At 32.2% G+C, this 13,559-nt stretch overlaps 1 protein-coding gene across 1 annotated transcript; it reads left to right on the forward strand.

The window, feature by feature from the left end:
* The first annotated feature begins 1,368 nt into the window (after positions 1-1,368).
* Positions 1,369-7,092, forward strand: LOC105324133 (interferon-induced protein 44). The gene is made up of 6 exons (XM_066082972.1): positions 1,369-1,981; positions 2,163-2,221; positions 2,741-2,938; positions 3,303-3,449; positions 4,770-4,941; positions 6,013-7,092. Exons 1-6 carry the CDS (start codon positions 1,441-1,443, stop codon positions 6,273-6,275), a joined length of 1,380 nt encoding a protein of 459 aa, XP_065939044.1. The 5' UTR covers positions 1,369-1,440; the 3' UTR covers positions 6,276-7,092.
* The last annotated feature ends 6,467 nt before the right edge of the window (positions 7,093-13,559 follow it).

A 13,559-nucleotide genomic window follows, 5' to 3' on the forward strand; every position in this document is an offset into this window, starting at 1 on the left:
CACCCCTTTTTGACAGTTTCGAGGAATTCTCCGCTTTGAATAAAGATCAGTCTTTTATTTTTGCAATTTATATTTGCCATCCCATAAAAATTCTTATTTGCCAAATTTGGTTGAAATTGGCCAAGCGGTTTATGAGAAGAAGTTCAAAATGTAAATAGTTTACAGACGGACAGACGGACAAAATGTGATCAGAATAGCTCACTTGAGCTATTCAGCTCAGGTGAGCTAAAAAAGAAAAAAGAGTGATAACTCTAGATAATAAGACTTAAAGAAATTCTTAAATTTAACAACTGCGAATGATCACGATCATCATGGCAGTATATATATGTTTACAAATACCTGTGGTTATTGACTTATACATGTTTGTTATAACTCAGATATATATTTCGATATCTGAAACGCCAATGATGACGGTAAATAAAAAAGTAGATAACTTTATTAATTTTTAAGATTATTTTCTTTATGAAAACAAAATGCATCATTACCGTCATGCGTAATTTATGTTTTAATTCGCTTCACTCAAACAAACATAAAACAACCAGGAAATAAATGCAAACTTTTCAGTAGAATGTTAAACACCTTAAAAATCCGGTTTAATCAATTTTTAAGAATAACAAAAGTGTCTTTATTTCAAAAAAATATTTTTAAATTCAACAAAACAAAAATTATAAAACATAAGACATGATTATATCTTCAAAGATGGACTGGTGGATGGAACCCTTAAACTACACGAAATAGAGGTATCGAATGCCTTTATCTGTACACAATAACTTTCACGGTCACTCATAAACCGTGCTTTCAGTATTAATGTAATCTGGTTAAGTATCAAATCTATCAGCCGAATGAAAAGTAAATGTGTGTGTGTAACATTAAAAAATTAAAAAATTCATTTATTGTAATTGTTATGTATTCATTAATTGCAAATTTAATTTTGAAACACAACTCTTGTTTGCCCAGTGCGCGTTATCACTTTCCTTTAGATTCTTTCTAGAGCCTTTTCTCGCAGATACATCACTCTTATCTGTCCTGATAAGTGGAAGGTTAAAAACGTGGGCTTCTTTAAACTCGAAATAACACCGGAACGTGTAATTTTTTATGTGAAATACCTGGTTTCCTTATCAATCTGATAGATAAATCGTTGGCTTTTAAAGTTCATTTCAACGTTTTAATACCACACTCATTAAACATCAAATATTGGGTTCTCGCAGTAATCATTTTGATAGCATAAAAATATCCAAGTCAATAATCTTATTAAAAAAATAATGTAAGCATTTGATAAAATTCTTAACAGGCAACAACATTAAGAGGTATTTGCAAATAAAAAATCAATAATCTAAATTTAGTAGCCCATTAAGGTTTTCCCGTTAGTTTCCGGAATAAAACGAAAGTAATATACAGTCCTATACAGTTTAAGACTTTCGCAGAGTGAAAGAGGAGAACATGGCAATACCCCTACAGCCTGAAGAACAACAATCTTTAAAGCAGATGATTGGTGGGAGCTCGAGGCTACGATTAACGCTTCTTTACAAAGTCAGCAGAGATGGAGGTAGCGCCTGGACCTTTCACACCAAGTGTGACTCCCAGGGACCAACCATTACAGTAATCTACAACACCAAGGGTACAGTGTACGGGGGTTACACGTCACAGAGCTGGTTGGGTGCTGGAGCCGAATTCGGTGCACACGATGAAAAAGCTTTCCTTTTTCAAGTTAGATATAATGAGAAAAGTGTAAATAAGAAGTTCCCAATCAAAGCAGATAAGTACGCAAATGCAATTGCCTGTTGTCACTCCTCCGGGCCGGTATTTGGAAGAGGAGATCCAAACATGCCGTATTTTACAGGAAAGATAAATCCGTCAAACGGAGTTTACACATTAACGACCGCAAAAGTAGGCACTGTTTATGATATGAAAAGTACTGATATTTCTGCATTTACCAATGATAGCCTGGAAGTGCACGACATTGAAGTTTACAAAGTCGATGGTGAGTATACAACAAGTACAACATTTTGATATTTATCCAAAACTTTATGTTATTTTCTGTTTCTACTAATAAGAAAATTATAACCGGCCACGACAACAGTACATTTCTTTGTATAGTAAAAACTGTTTATAAGGAACAAAATGTGAACATTTTGATCCGCAATTTTCACTGTTCTTTTAAGAGGGAGAATTTCAACTGACTTCACATTCCTGGAGAGTTACATCTAAATTTGATAACCAGGTAAGATGGCTGAAACTTATCACAAGAAAGTTTTAGCCAAAATTAGTCATTATATATATATTTATATAATCTTGTTAACTTTATAGTCAGTTAGATCAAACATTGCGAGGTCTGAATAACTGTGTGATACAAGTCATGTTCGTTGAAGTGCACATTCGCACGAAGACAGGATATTTTTCGAAATGAGATTGCTCCTTTATAGTGGGTTGTTTCTTTATCATTCAAAATAAACAAAGGATTGTATTTCGACATTTCTCAATAATCTGAGTAATACCAGTTTTTTTTCATTTCTATGTCAAAACGGACATGGTTCATTTGTGAAGGGGCTTAAAGATTGGTCTGGAATAATGTTCAATACACACATTAATCTATGATAAATAAACGATAAATGACAAACGTATAATACCCTAATAATGAATGGTACAGTACTGAAAGAACACAATTTTTAACACAAGATCTGAATATTAATTCATGTTCATTCCCTTTTCCAAAAATTCTATTGTTTTGTTCATCACATAGTACATGCAAGAGTTGAAAAGAGATGTGGAAGAATACACCCCGTTGGAAGAAACTGGGGTAGAGCAAGTCAAAGTGCTTCTTACCGGTCAAGTGAAGGCTGGGAAGTCTAGTTTCATCAACACCATCATCTCAATATTCAAAGGAGCAATATCAAGTCAGGCTCCGTCTGGATCAACGGGGAAAAGCCTGACAACCAAGGTGGAGATCAGTATTGTATAAAGGCAATCGCATTCAATTACGCGTGCTATATCAATGCATTAAATATTTGGTAACAGTTTAAGGAAATGGTGTAATATAAAAGTGCTCAAAAATGATTTGAAGGTGGTATGGGAATTCTGTCGATTATAACGTTGATAAAGGTACAATATAATCAAATGGAATTTTAGTAGATTTCAAATTGGAAGATATGTGCTCACACATAAATGTAGTAAGGAAACTTTTTAATTGTCTTATTATTATTATTTTTCATAGCATTGCATTTATATTTAACCTCTGTCGTTGTAATAACATTTTGCTTAAAAGGAATGATAATATAGTTGACTTTTGCAACTCGTCAATGCAGTTTAGAAACTATGACGTGAAGAAGGGAAGATCAGGACCACCTTTAAACTTCAAGTTGTGCGATACGAAGGGTCTGGAAATTGATGATGGGATAGATCCCGCAGAATTCTCTTGCATCCTCGATGGAAACATGCCGGACAAGTATTTGGTATCAAAAAGAATACTTTAAAATTGTCTAACGAGTGTTTATGTTTTAATGTGTTGTGACTTGTTCTAAAACTATCCCTAATTTTTGGTCTGCATATCAAATCTACTTTATGATGAATTTTTCAAAGCATCCTGTTTACAAGGCTTACCGGTAGAGTAGATGAAAACGTTAGATTGATAGAATAGTTTGTGTTCCCTTCTTAAAAAAGAAATTTTATTCTACGAAATCTATTAACAAAATGTGAAGACTTTTTCCATTGCTTTTTAACTAAACGTCATATCATCATTAAATTTGGAATACAAAATGCGTGTATTCCAAAAATGTCAATGCATTTGATATATTCAAAATATTAAATATATTATTGTTCAACTAAAAGTAGGTTTTTTTCAATTCAAAATCGCTAAAATAATGGTGCACGGCCAAATTTTGTGTTCTGTAAATAATAAAACATATTATAATGTCGAAAGTAATTTCAATTGATTTGGCCTAAAGTTATAAAATATTGAAACATCAAATTGACTATAATTATCATGTTATTCTATGTACAAAATTATGACTGAATATTTTTTAAGTATTTTGTTGAAAGGTAATCAGTTACTAAAACAAATAGTTTTTAATGAATTCAGATAAAACAAATGATAAAACACGGAACAACGACAAGTGATAGCGGTTTGGATTTAATATCGGGAAAGAACAGAAACAAGCTTTTAAAATGCAAGATGATGCAAATGATTTGTCAAAAGTTGTTTAAACATTTGTTTTCAAATGTAATACTTTTTGAGAAGTGAAAACTTAGTGTCATGAAGTCATGAACATCAAACAGCATAAAATAAAAAAAGATTTTCAATAATTATTTGGTCGAAATAAATTTTTAAACTCCAACGTACTAAAGTTACCCTACTTAGAAGAAATACACAGAAAATGATGATATCGTTGAAAATTTAACTTATGGTTCTCAAAAAGTGCTAAGCAAACAAGATGTTAAGTTGTTAAGAGCCGTTTAAAAATGAGAGATGAAAACTCAATATAGTAGCTAAGCTTAACTATGATATTTTGAGAAACTGTGCGTGCGTCATGGTGACGTCATATTTTGAAAGTTACCGAGCTCCATGATGACAAAACATGTTGTACTTATAATCGGGTTACAAAAATGCATTCTCATAATTGAAATTGACATCAATATATCAATAAAAAAATATTGGTGCATTTAATGTGCTGGTTTATGACATTCATGAAAAATATACGATAAACAGCGACATTGTCCAATGACTTTGTTACTTTGATAAACCTTTTAATCCATATTGCTTTGATCTTTTTCAGTTTAATTCTTCAACGCAGTTTAGTTCTGATAGTCCTGGTTATGTAGCAACTCCATTACTCAAAGACAAAATTCACATCGTTGTCATCGTGATGGATGCCACAAGTGTAGACATTTTCCCACAGGCGATAATTGATAAAATAAAAACACTGCAAGCAAAAGTTAATCAGAAAGGTATGATATCAGTTGTGATTTACATACATATAGCAATGATGACTAACAAGCATGGTCACTAAACTTTCCTAAGAAATGACGTAAGATTGTTCCTGAGATATGGCACCCTATAGTGATCAGTCTGCCCTTCCGCAATCCGTCCATCCGTCCTTCCGTCCGTCTGTCCGTCCGAGATCACTTGTTCGGAGAATATCTTCTCTCCCCTTGACCCAATCTGGCTCATATTTCACCCACAGAAAGCCTCTGGGTAATGGGTGTGCAGTGACCTTGAACCATGTTTCTAGGTCAAAGCAGAATTAAATGAAAAATTCTTGTCCGGAGCATATTTTTCCCCCTTTGGTCCAATCTGGCTCAAACTTCATTCACAGAGTGCCTACGATAACAGGGTGTGCAGTGACGTTGAATGATATTTGTAGGTCAAGTGTCAAGGTCATATTAGATCTTGCAAAATTCTTTATTCAGAGAATAAATATACTCTCGGCGACTTGGCCCTATTTGACTCCTACTTCACATTACAGAGTTTTTGGGTTATTGGTGTGCAGTGACTTTATAATTTGAACCGAGTCAATGTGAAGGACATACCAGATTTCTTTTAAAATCAGTTTCAGACCATAGATTATCTCCCATTTGCTTTATCTTGCTCAGGTTGAACATAAATGTAAGGGGTGATGAGATTGAATAAAAAGTTTTATACCAGCTGGAAAATTTCTAAATATAGGTCAAGGTCAAAGCAAAATTCTCTGAAATGCTTTTCATTCTTTTGTCAATTATTTTAGCGGGGCCCTCTGAGATGGTCACCATCTCAATGTTGTCTAGTTACATTTTGATACATATAATTAAATTTAGAAAAATACACATATTTTAAAAAATTACAACTATTATTACCTTTTTCTGACAATTAGCGGTAATTTGCAATTGAAAAGCATGTTCAAATACTCGTTACTTTAATTAAATGATTTAAGCTTAAATTATAAATGTAAATATAATACATTATTTCTGATGATTTTGCAGTTGTAAATGTAATTAAAGAAAATTTAGAATATTTTTTTTACTGTCAAAAATATTTCGTAGGAATTCCACAAGTTGTCCTTCTTACACAAATTGACAAGATCTGCGAAGGTTTGCAATGGGACGTCTCCAAGACTTTCTCCATTCCCGCCATCGGAGATCTGGTCGACAAGGCAGCGGACCTCGTGGGCCTTCCTCGTGCTCACATACTTCCTGTCAAAAACTACGAGAGAGAAATGGAGCTTCGACAAGACATCAATATTCTAGCTTTGTTAGCTCTCCGGCAAATAATGAATTTTGCCGACGATTATTTGGCGAGCTACTAACATACTAGATGAAGAATTGAATGATACTTAATGGATAAAATGATGTTAAAGTGATTGTGTTATATACATTTTAGCATTGCACAGTTGACTCTGTAATGGCCGGTTTTAATCAATGATATTTTTTACTTGTCTTTAATTTTATCTTAAAGCTTCTTGGTCCAATTTTTTGTTATCATAGTATCAAATAATTTTCAATATAAACCACTTGTTTTAGAAAATTTTGGACTTTCTCCTATTTACACCAGCAGAATCGGTCTCCTTTCAAAGTTACAAATATTCAAAGTAAATAAAAATAATTTCCTTTTTGGCAGACGGAAAAAACAAACCAAAAGGCATCATGGGATGTTTAGAAAAGGAACCGTTTGGTTTCGTCCCCGAAATGATTGGAGTTGTACAACCCACATGCTATTCATCGATTGTAAACAAAGCAAACCTCAGAAATATTAGCAAACAAAACGTACACATGTTTATTTGTAATTTGCCTGAACATTATGACCTTTATTTATTGCGATGTCAAAATCGTAATACAACCATACCCGTCTTGATGTCAGGGGTGAATTCTAACATGAGGCGAAATAACGCAGTACCCTTTCATGTCGTTTATTTTGTTAACAAATATTGTACATAATTTTTTTTTCATTGAAAGTTGGCTAATTGACTGAGAAAACTACTACTTTGTCCATTATTAAACATATACTAAGCATAACCATCGTTTAAAAACGTGCACAAAATTTGATATAAAATCGGATCAAACAGCTTTTTTAATTAAACACGATAATTTGATATATATGAATAAATGATTTATTAACATAAATGTAGAAAATGTAGATACATGTAGCAGAATACTGAATAAATTTACATTTTCGAAGCAACTATGGTTGTACTAAATCTGCATTTTCAGATATCATAACAAATGAATAAATATAAAAACTGTTTTTTCTCAATCTTCACCTAAATCTAATAGTTTATTTATAAAAATACATGACATTAGTGGTTTTTAAATAGATTTAACAGAAAAAGAAACTTTCCCATATTTCATGGGGTTTTTTTTAAGTCATGTAGAGTATTCCAGGTGTAATTTTTAAACAACCTAATATGTAATATTTTTTTGTTTCCTTAGAGCTCTTTACTAATACACTTGAACCGAAGGTTCATTGCAAAGCAGCCTTCTGTAAAAGGGGGAAATAACTTTTTTTTAAAAATGGAGCATATTCTTTTTTTTTTATAAATGAGGATTTTTCATTACGTTAAATTGTTCAAGAACATTGCACCAAAAATGTTAATATACACCTATTAGTCACCCAGGTCACTCAGACTATTACTGAATCTGTTGATCTAGGTTTTGAACATTTTAAACTTGTACAATGCAGCTTTAATGTTTAATATAAAGAACGCGTAAGTGCAAAACGGGAAGATTTGCGTCCTGCAGATTTTAATAAGAAAAGACACCAGCAAAAAATGTATTTCAGGTCATTTGTATTTAGCATTGTAATCAAATTTACGGATATAATTGAATCATTACCTTAAATAAATGATGCAGAGAAATGTCAAATCTTTAACTTATAATATATATTTTTGCAAATCGCCGGAATACCAAGTCTGATTACTCTTTATAATTTCTGCATCAGAAAAAAACGAAAGACAACTTGCAGTCCGTAAAAGGTAGAGTGTTAACAACAACAAGTCGACATTCCAAACCATGTACTGATTTGGGGAGTTGATTTTCATAACTTACATATATGCAATCAACTACTGCATGTTGGTGTATAGTTTTGCTGTGTAGACCAGATTAATGAATCTACAATATATTTCTTTAAAGATTTGAGACAGTGCTTTTATAATTATAGACATTATTTCTAATTATGTGTCAAAAGTTAAAACGATTTCTTAAATGAATATAAATTAATTACTTATTTAGAACAAAGCTTATAAGAAGCTGGCGAGGAACCTTAAAGGGGCATGGTCACGATGTTGGTCAAATTTTATTTTTTCTGTTTTTATTATTTACAATGCTTTTAAATATGAATGTATTTCTAATGATCAAATGAAATTTGGGTGCCCGTCGTTTTAATTTTGAGTTTTAAGCATGATACAGGGCTCACAATTCTTTGTCATGTAAACAAGGCTCGCGCCCTGTTTTTGTTTACATAGGTTCAATTTACCAGTAAAAAATCTTTTTCAAGATGATTTGTCTATATTCATATTCTTTTTAAGCATAGATAAACAGTTCCTAACCATAAACACATTCATTTTAGGTATAAAACTGGAATTTTTACTTCAACATTCAAAATGTAAATAAAAGCTTTGTTTTCATAGCGATGAATTGTAAGCTCTGAAACTCGCTTATAACTCAACAAATGACACTCAAATTTTGGTTGCCATTTAAAAATGCCTTACTGGAGCATTATAAACATTAAAATCGAAAAAATAATTTTTGACCGTTTTTGCACCTTTAAATAATATTCAGATTGTATAACGTTTTACACTCCAGATAAAGTGGTTTGCTTGATTTGAAAAAAGCATGCACGCGGTATATTTACTTAGTGATTGGCCAAAACGTTTATATCAGCTAGTCTTTTATATCTTCTGACTGGATAAAATTAAATCCAAAGGTATCTCTATTTATTTATATAAACACAATTTAAAAACACATATTTGAACAGCACGGAGAAAAAGTATTTTCTTGCGATGAGAAACTTTACAATTTTTTTAACATAAAGAACTATTTTACTTAAAACAAAACTATAACTCGAATGTGATATTTTTGTTGTATTCCATTTATTTTTATTTCAATAATAATTTTCATGTTTTTAAAAATCTTTAAGACAAACCGGTAAACAAAGGAGGAACTTGTGGGTTTACAAGCTACGGTGCATTTTCCCTACTTAGAATTTAAGCTGTAGAAATTGACATTTAATCACAAAAACAGACGTAAATAAAAATATAATCTTACAAATATCAAACTTCCACTTTGATTTTATAAAAATCATGGCGAAAATTTGATATCAATTACATTTTTGTCCCTTAATATTAATATCCTTATTTAAAAACTTTACCAACTTCTTTTTCTTTCCTTATATTAATCTTAAGAATAGCGAAAACTTCGGACTTTCCAGGATTTGATCACAATACCTATTAAGTTCTTATCCCGGAAAAGCTGTTTATTTCTTAAATTAAAATGAGATTCCTTGGATAAAGATTTTCATTTATGTATATCACATGTAGATCAAAAACTTAAAATAACAGAAAATCAATGCTAGAAGCTCGAAGCTAGCATAAAATTTGAAATGCTCTTTTATTTGTGCTCTTTATGGACATTCCCTTTCAGTTATGTAACCTACACAATAGCCAATCATTCATAAAATACAAGAGATCTTTTTGACTTGGTCTTCGAAGGATGAAAAGACTAATTCTGAACATATCATAAATGTTGTAACGATCCCAATAATAGAGAAACATGGATATAAGAGTTGATATTGTATAACATATCAATAATGGCTGGGCCTTATCAAGAAGGAAACCACAAAGCAACAAAGAATAAATGTATTATGCATTACTGTACATTACTGGACTCCAAACATAACATTGATTTAGTGGTTTTACATGTTCTGTTGCGTAGTCTCAAAAAATGTTTCAAATTTGTTTTTAAAATACGAGATTATGGACTGTGCTCAATTTTTCACACAGGGTATTACATTATTTTAAATATATACTAGAGTTTTATATGTTAGAGTGAGAGAGAGATAGAAAGAAATATGACTGTTTAAATGAAATTAATTTATAAATATTTGTGATATTCTATAGAGTAGTACCTACGTGTGGATATTTAGGTCGTTCCATCTTTCAGGTGAAAGACCTCTTGATTTCTTTATGTTTCTTCTTCTTCTTCTTTTTCTATTTACCTCGGGGTCACTTTTTTGTTATTAGAATTATGCAAACAATTTAAACTTTATGTAATTGTTCATTAAAAGTTATGGCACCAATTGACCCTGTGTCACAAAACTCCCAGAACTTATTGAGGTATTGCCCTTTGAGAAGGAAATGCTTGTTATCGCTACTCCTCTGAAACCATAAGAGATAGAGACTTGGAACTTTTACCAATGTCTTTAGTAAAATAAGAGGGTTCTTCAATCTATTCATACCGAAAGGGTCTGAGGCCCCCTTATAGTAGTTATTGCCCCTGAAAGTATTGAAACTTCGATAAAATCACTTTCAACTTTTTTATTACTTATCATTGACACTTCGGACAACTTGGAATAGAAGCGTCTACCTTGGCCAAACAAAATGACGTAAAGGTCAAAGGTCAAGGTCATTTGGAAATCCGTTAATTAATGAGTTTTTAGATTACTTTTGTTTAGGGTGGTAGAGAAAAACTTTTTCATGTATGTAGTAGGACATCTTAAGACAGTTAAAAATATAGCACCTTAGCTCACACTTTACAATAATTACAGAGTCATTGCCCCTTTTATACTAAATACTTGTTATTGCTACTCTTCTGAAACCATAAGAGGTAGAGATTTGGAATTATTACCACCCCTGCGAATGTGCTCGGAATGTTTTCTTAAGCGTTGCTAAGTATATAATAAATCCAGAGGTGCTCGAATAAAAGTTCACGGACTTCACCGAGATTTGTTTAGTTCCTGTGAAATTTCGAGCGGAAGTAAATGTGTTTGGATAAAATTCGCAAAATACGTAAGAACTGTTTGTTTTTCATATCATATCCTACTTTGATTTATATTAAAACATGAAAATTATTTAAAATATATGTTTTATTTCACCATCTAGCAGTTATTTAAATTAAACGATGGTGTTCAGAACAGAATTATCGTTCGTGTTCAATCACGTGTAGAGTGGTTGAGAATATAAACATGGGGATGCTTAATAAAATCATAGCCATGTTTGATGCTTGTTGCGTGCAATACCAGGTTTTTTAAAAAAAATGATGGGTGTCTGTTTTCAATAAAAACTTAGTATATCGAGCCATTTAAAGGAACATTCTGCATAAAATAGTAAAGTCTGTTTCACTATTGATGCTATTACTAGGTCAGGCGCGGATCGAAAATAAACCCTTAGGGGGGATCTCTACTAAGTATGTTAATCGTTGCAACAGCAGAAAAAAATATGTTTTGTATTGTTACATTTATTTCTAGAACACATTTTATCCACCAATTAATGAAGATAAAGTTTAAAAGTCAATAAACGTTTAGATTTTATATTTGACCACAAGTACCTAGATTCTATGAAATAGACTTCAAACACGAGGCACGATTTTTATTCCGAAACTGAAAAGGTCAAATATAACCACGTGGTCTAAAATTTAAATGACGATAACATTCGCAGGGGTGTATCATAGAGACCTCGGACCACTTGGAATAGAAGCGTCTACCTTGGCCAAACAAAATGACATAAAGGTCAAAAGTCAAGGTCATTTGGAAATCCGTTAATAAATGAATTTTCATATCTTTTGAAATACAGAATTATAGTAAGGGTTTCAACAGCTTGCTGGATTGCGCAATAAAGTATTCAATTGGGTCAGCCAGGTATCAAATCAAGTCCTGTGGTTACTCAAGTGGAACTTGTTTTTACTGTCAACCCATTCATTTCTTACAAAGACAGCTAGCCTCTAGAACACTCTCATCTACTGTTAGGCTTCTGTTTATATGCTTGTGTAAAGAATATTCACTTAGCTCAGTTTTGTTCAATGTAAGTGGAAAAATATTCAGAAAAGTAATTCAATAGATGTTTATGATAGACAACATGGAATTCTAAAAGAAATGGCTTGAAAAAATCTCATTAAAAATCATTTATGGCTTTGTGGTTTTCCCATTTTATAGTACAACATATAACATAGGTATAATAATTTTGTGTGTACCTTATTGAGCAGTCTAGCAATTCATTAAAAAGTATTAAGGTGGAAAGACCTCTAATCGTTTGAGAACAATTAGTGTACTAGTTAAGATTGAAGTTGTAGAGCCGATGTAACAAGACCTTGGATTTTCGTGGGATGTTACAATCTAGTTTGCTCATCAACACAAGCTGTCAGATGCTGACATCCTTTCTTCTTATTTGTGAGGTCACCTGAGTAAATGATTATGATGTCCATGAAGCCCTCTACCAAACTTGTGAAATACATGACCCCTATATCAGGGGTTCAGGCTCTAGGGTTGGGCCGATATGGCCATATAGTAAAAATGTATTAAATCTTAGAAAATCTTCTTCTCTACTCCCATGTATATTTGTTTAAAACTAAATGCATGATTATAATGTCCATGAAGCCCTCTGCCAAAATTGTGAATTCTTGACCCCTGTGTCAGGGGTTCAGGCTCTAGGGCGGGGCCAAAATGGCCATATAGTAAAAATGTATTAAATCTTAGAAAATCTTCTTCTCTACTCTCATGTATATTTCTTTAAAACTAAATGCATGATTATAATGTCCATGAAGCCCTCTACCAAAATTGTGAAATTCATGACCCCTTTGTCAGGGGTTCAGGCTCTAGGGCGGGGCCAATATGGCCATATAGTAAAATATATTAAATCTTTAAAAAAATCTTCTTCTTTACTCCCAAACATGTGGGCAAAAAAACTGAATACATGGTTATTATGTCCACAAACTCTTCTAGCTAAATTGTGAAATTCATGGCCCCTGGGTAAGGGGTTTAGGACATGAGGGGGGGCAACATGGCAGTATAGTGTTAATGCATATAATGTTTTAAAATCTTCTCAATTCTCACACATCTGTATGAAAAACTGATTTCATAATTATGTTTAACAGGAAGTCATCTACTTAAATTTTAAATGTCATGTCCCCTGGAGTATGGGTTTTGACTCTATGTTTAGGTTTTAATGCATATAATGTTTAAAAATTATCTTCTTTACTCCCACACACCTGAAAGGAAAACTGAATTCATGATTTTGTAGACCAGATCTTTAAGTTTTTCGCCAAAATTATAGGTTTCATACTTCTTTTTGAAAGATTTCAGGCAGGGAGGTGGTCGTCATAAAAAATTTATAATTTTTCTACTCCAGAATGAAACCTAATTAAATGAATACATGAGACTCCACGACAAGTTTATGAATGGGTTATATGCTTCCAAGCTATTGTTAAAAAGTCTCAAATTTAAAAGGTGGATACAAGCTCTACTATATTATGTTAAAAAAATAATAATTTACATCCACCTAGAAAATTCAAAATCGCATGTAAGAAAGATCTATGCTGCAGAACGTTCATGGTATAATTGAGAAGATCCCACAATGCTGTGTCTACTTCTGTATTATGATGTTTGC

This window comes from Magallana gigas, chromosome 4 (genome assembly GCF_963853765.1).
Source record: "Magallana gigas chromosome 4, xbMagGiga1.1, whole genome shotgun sequence".
Classification (NCBI taxonomy): Eukaryota; Metazoa; Mollusca; class Bivalvia; order Ostreida; family Ostreidae; genus Magallana; species Magallana gigas.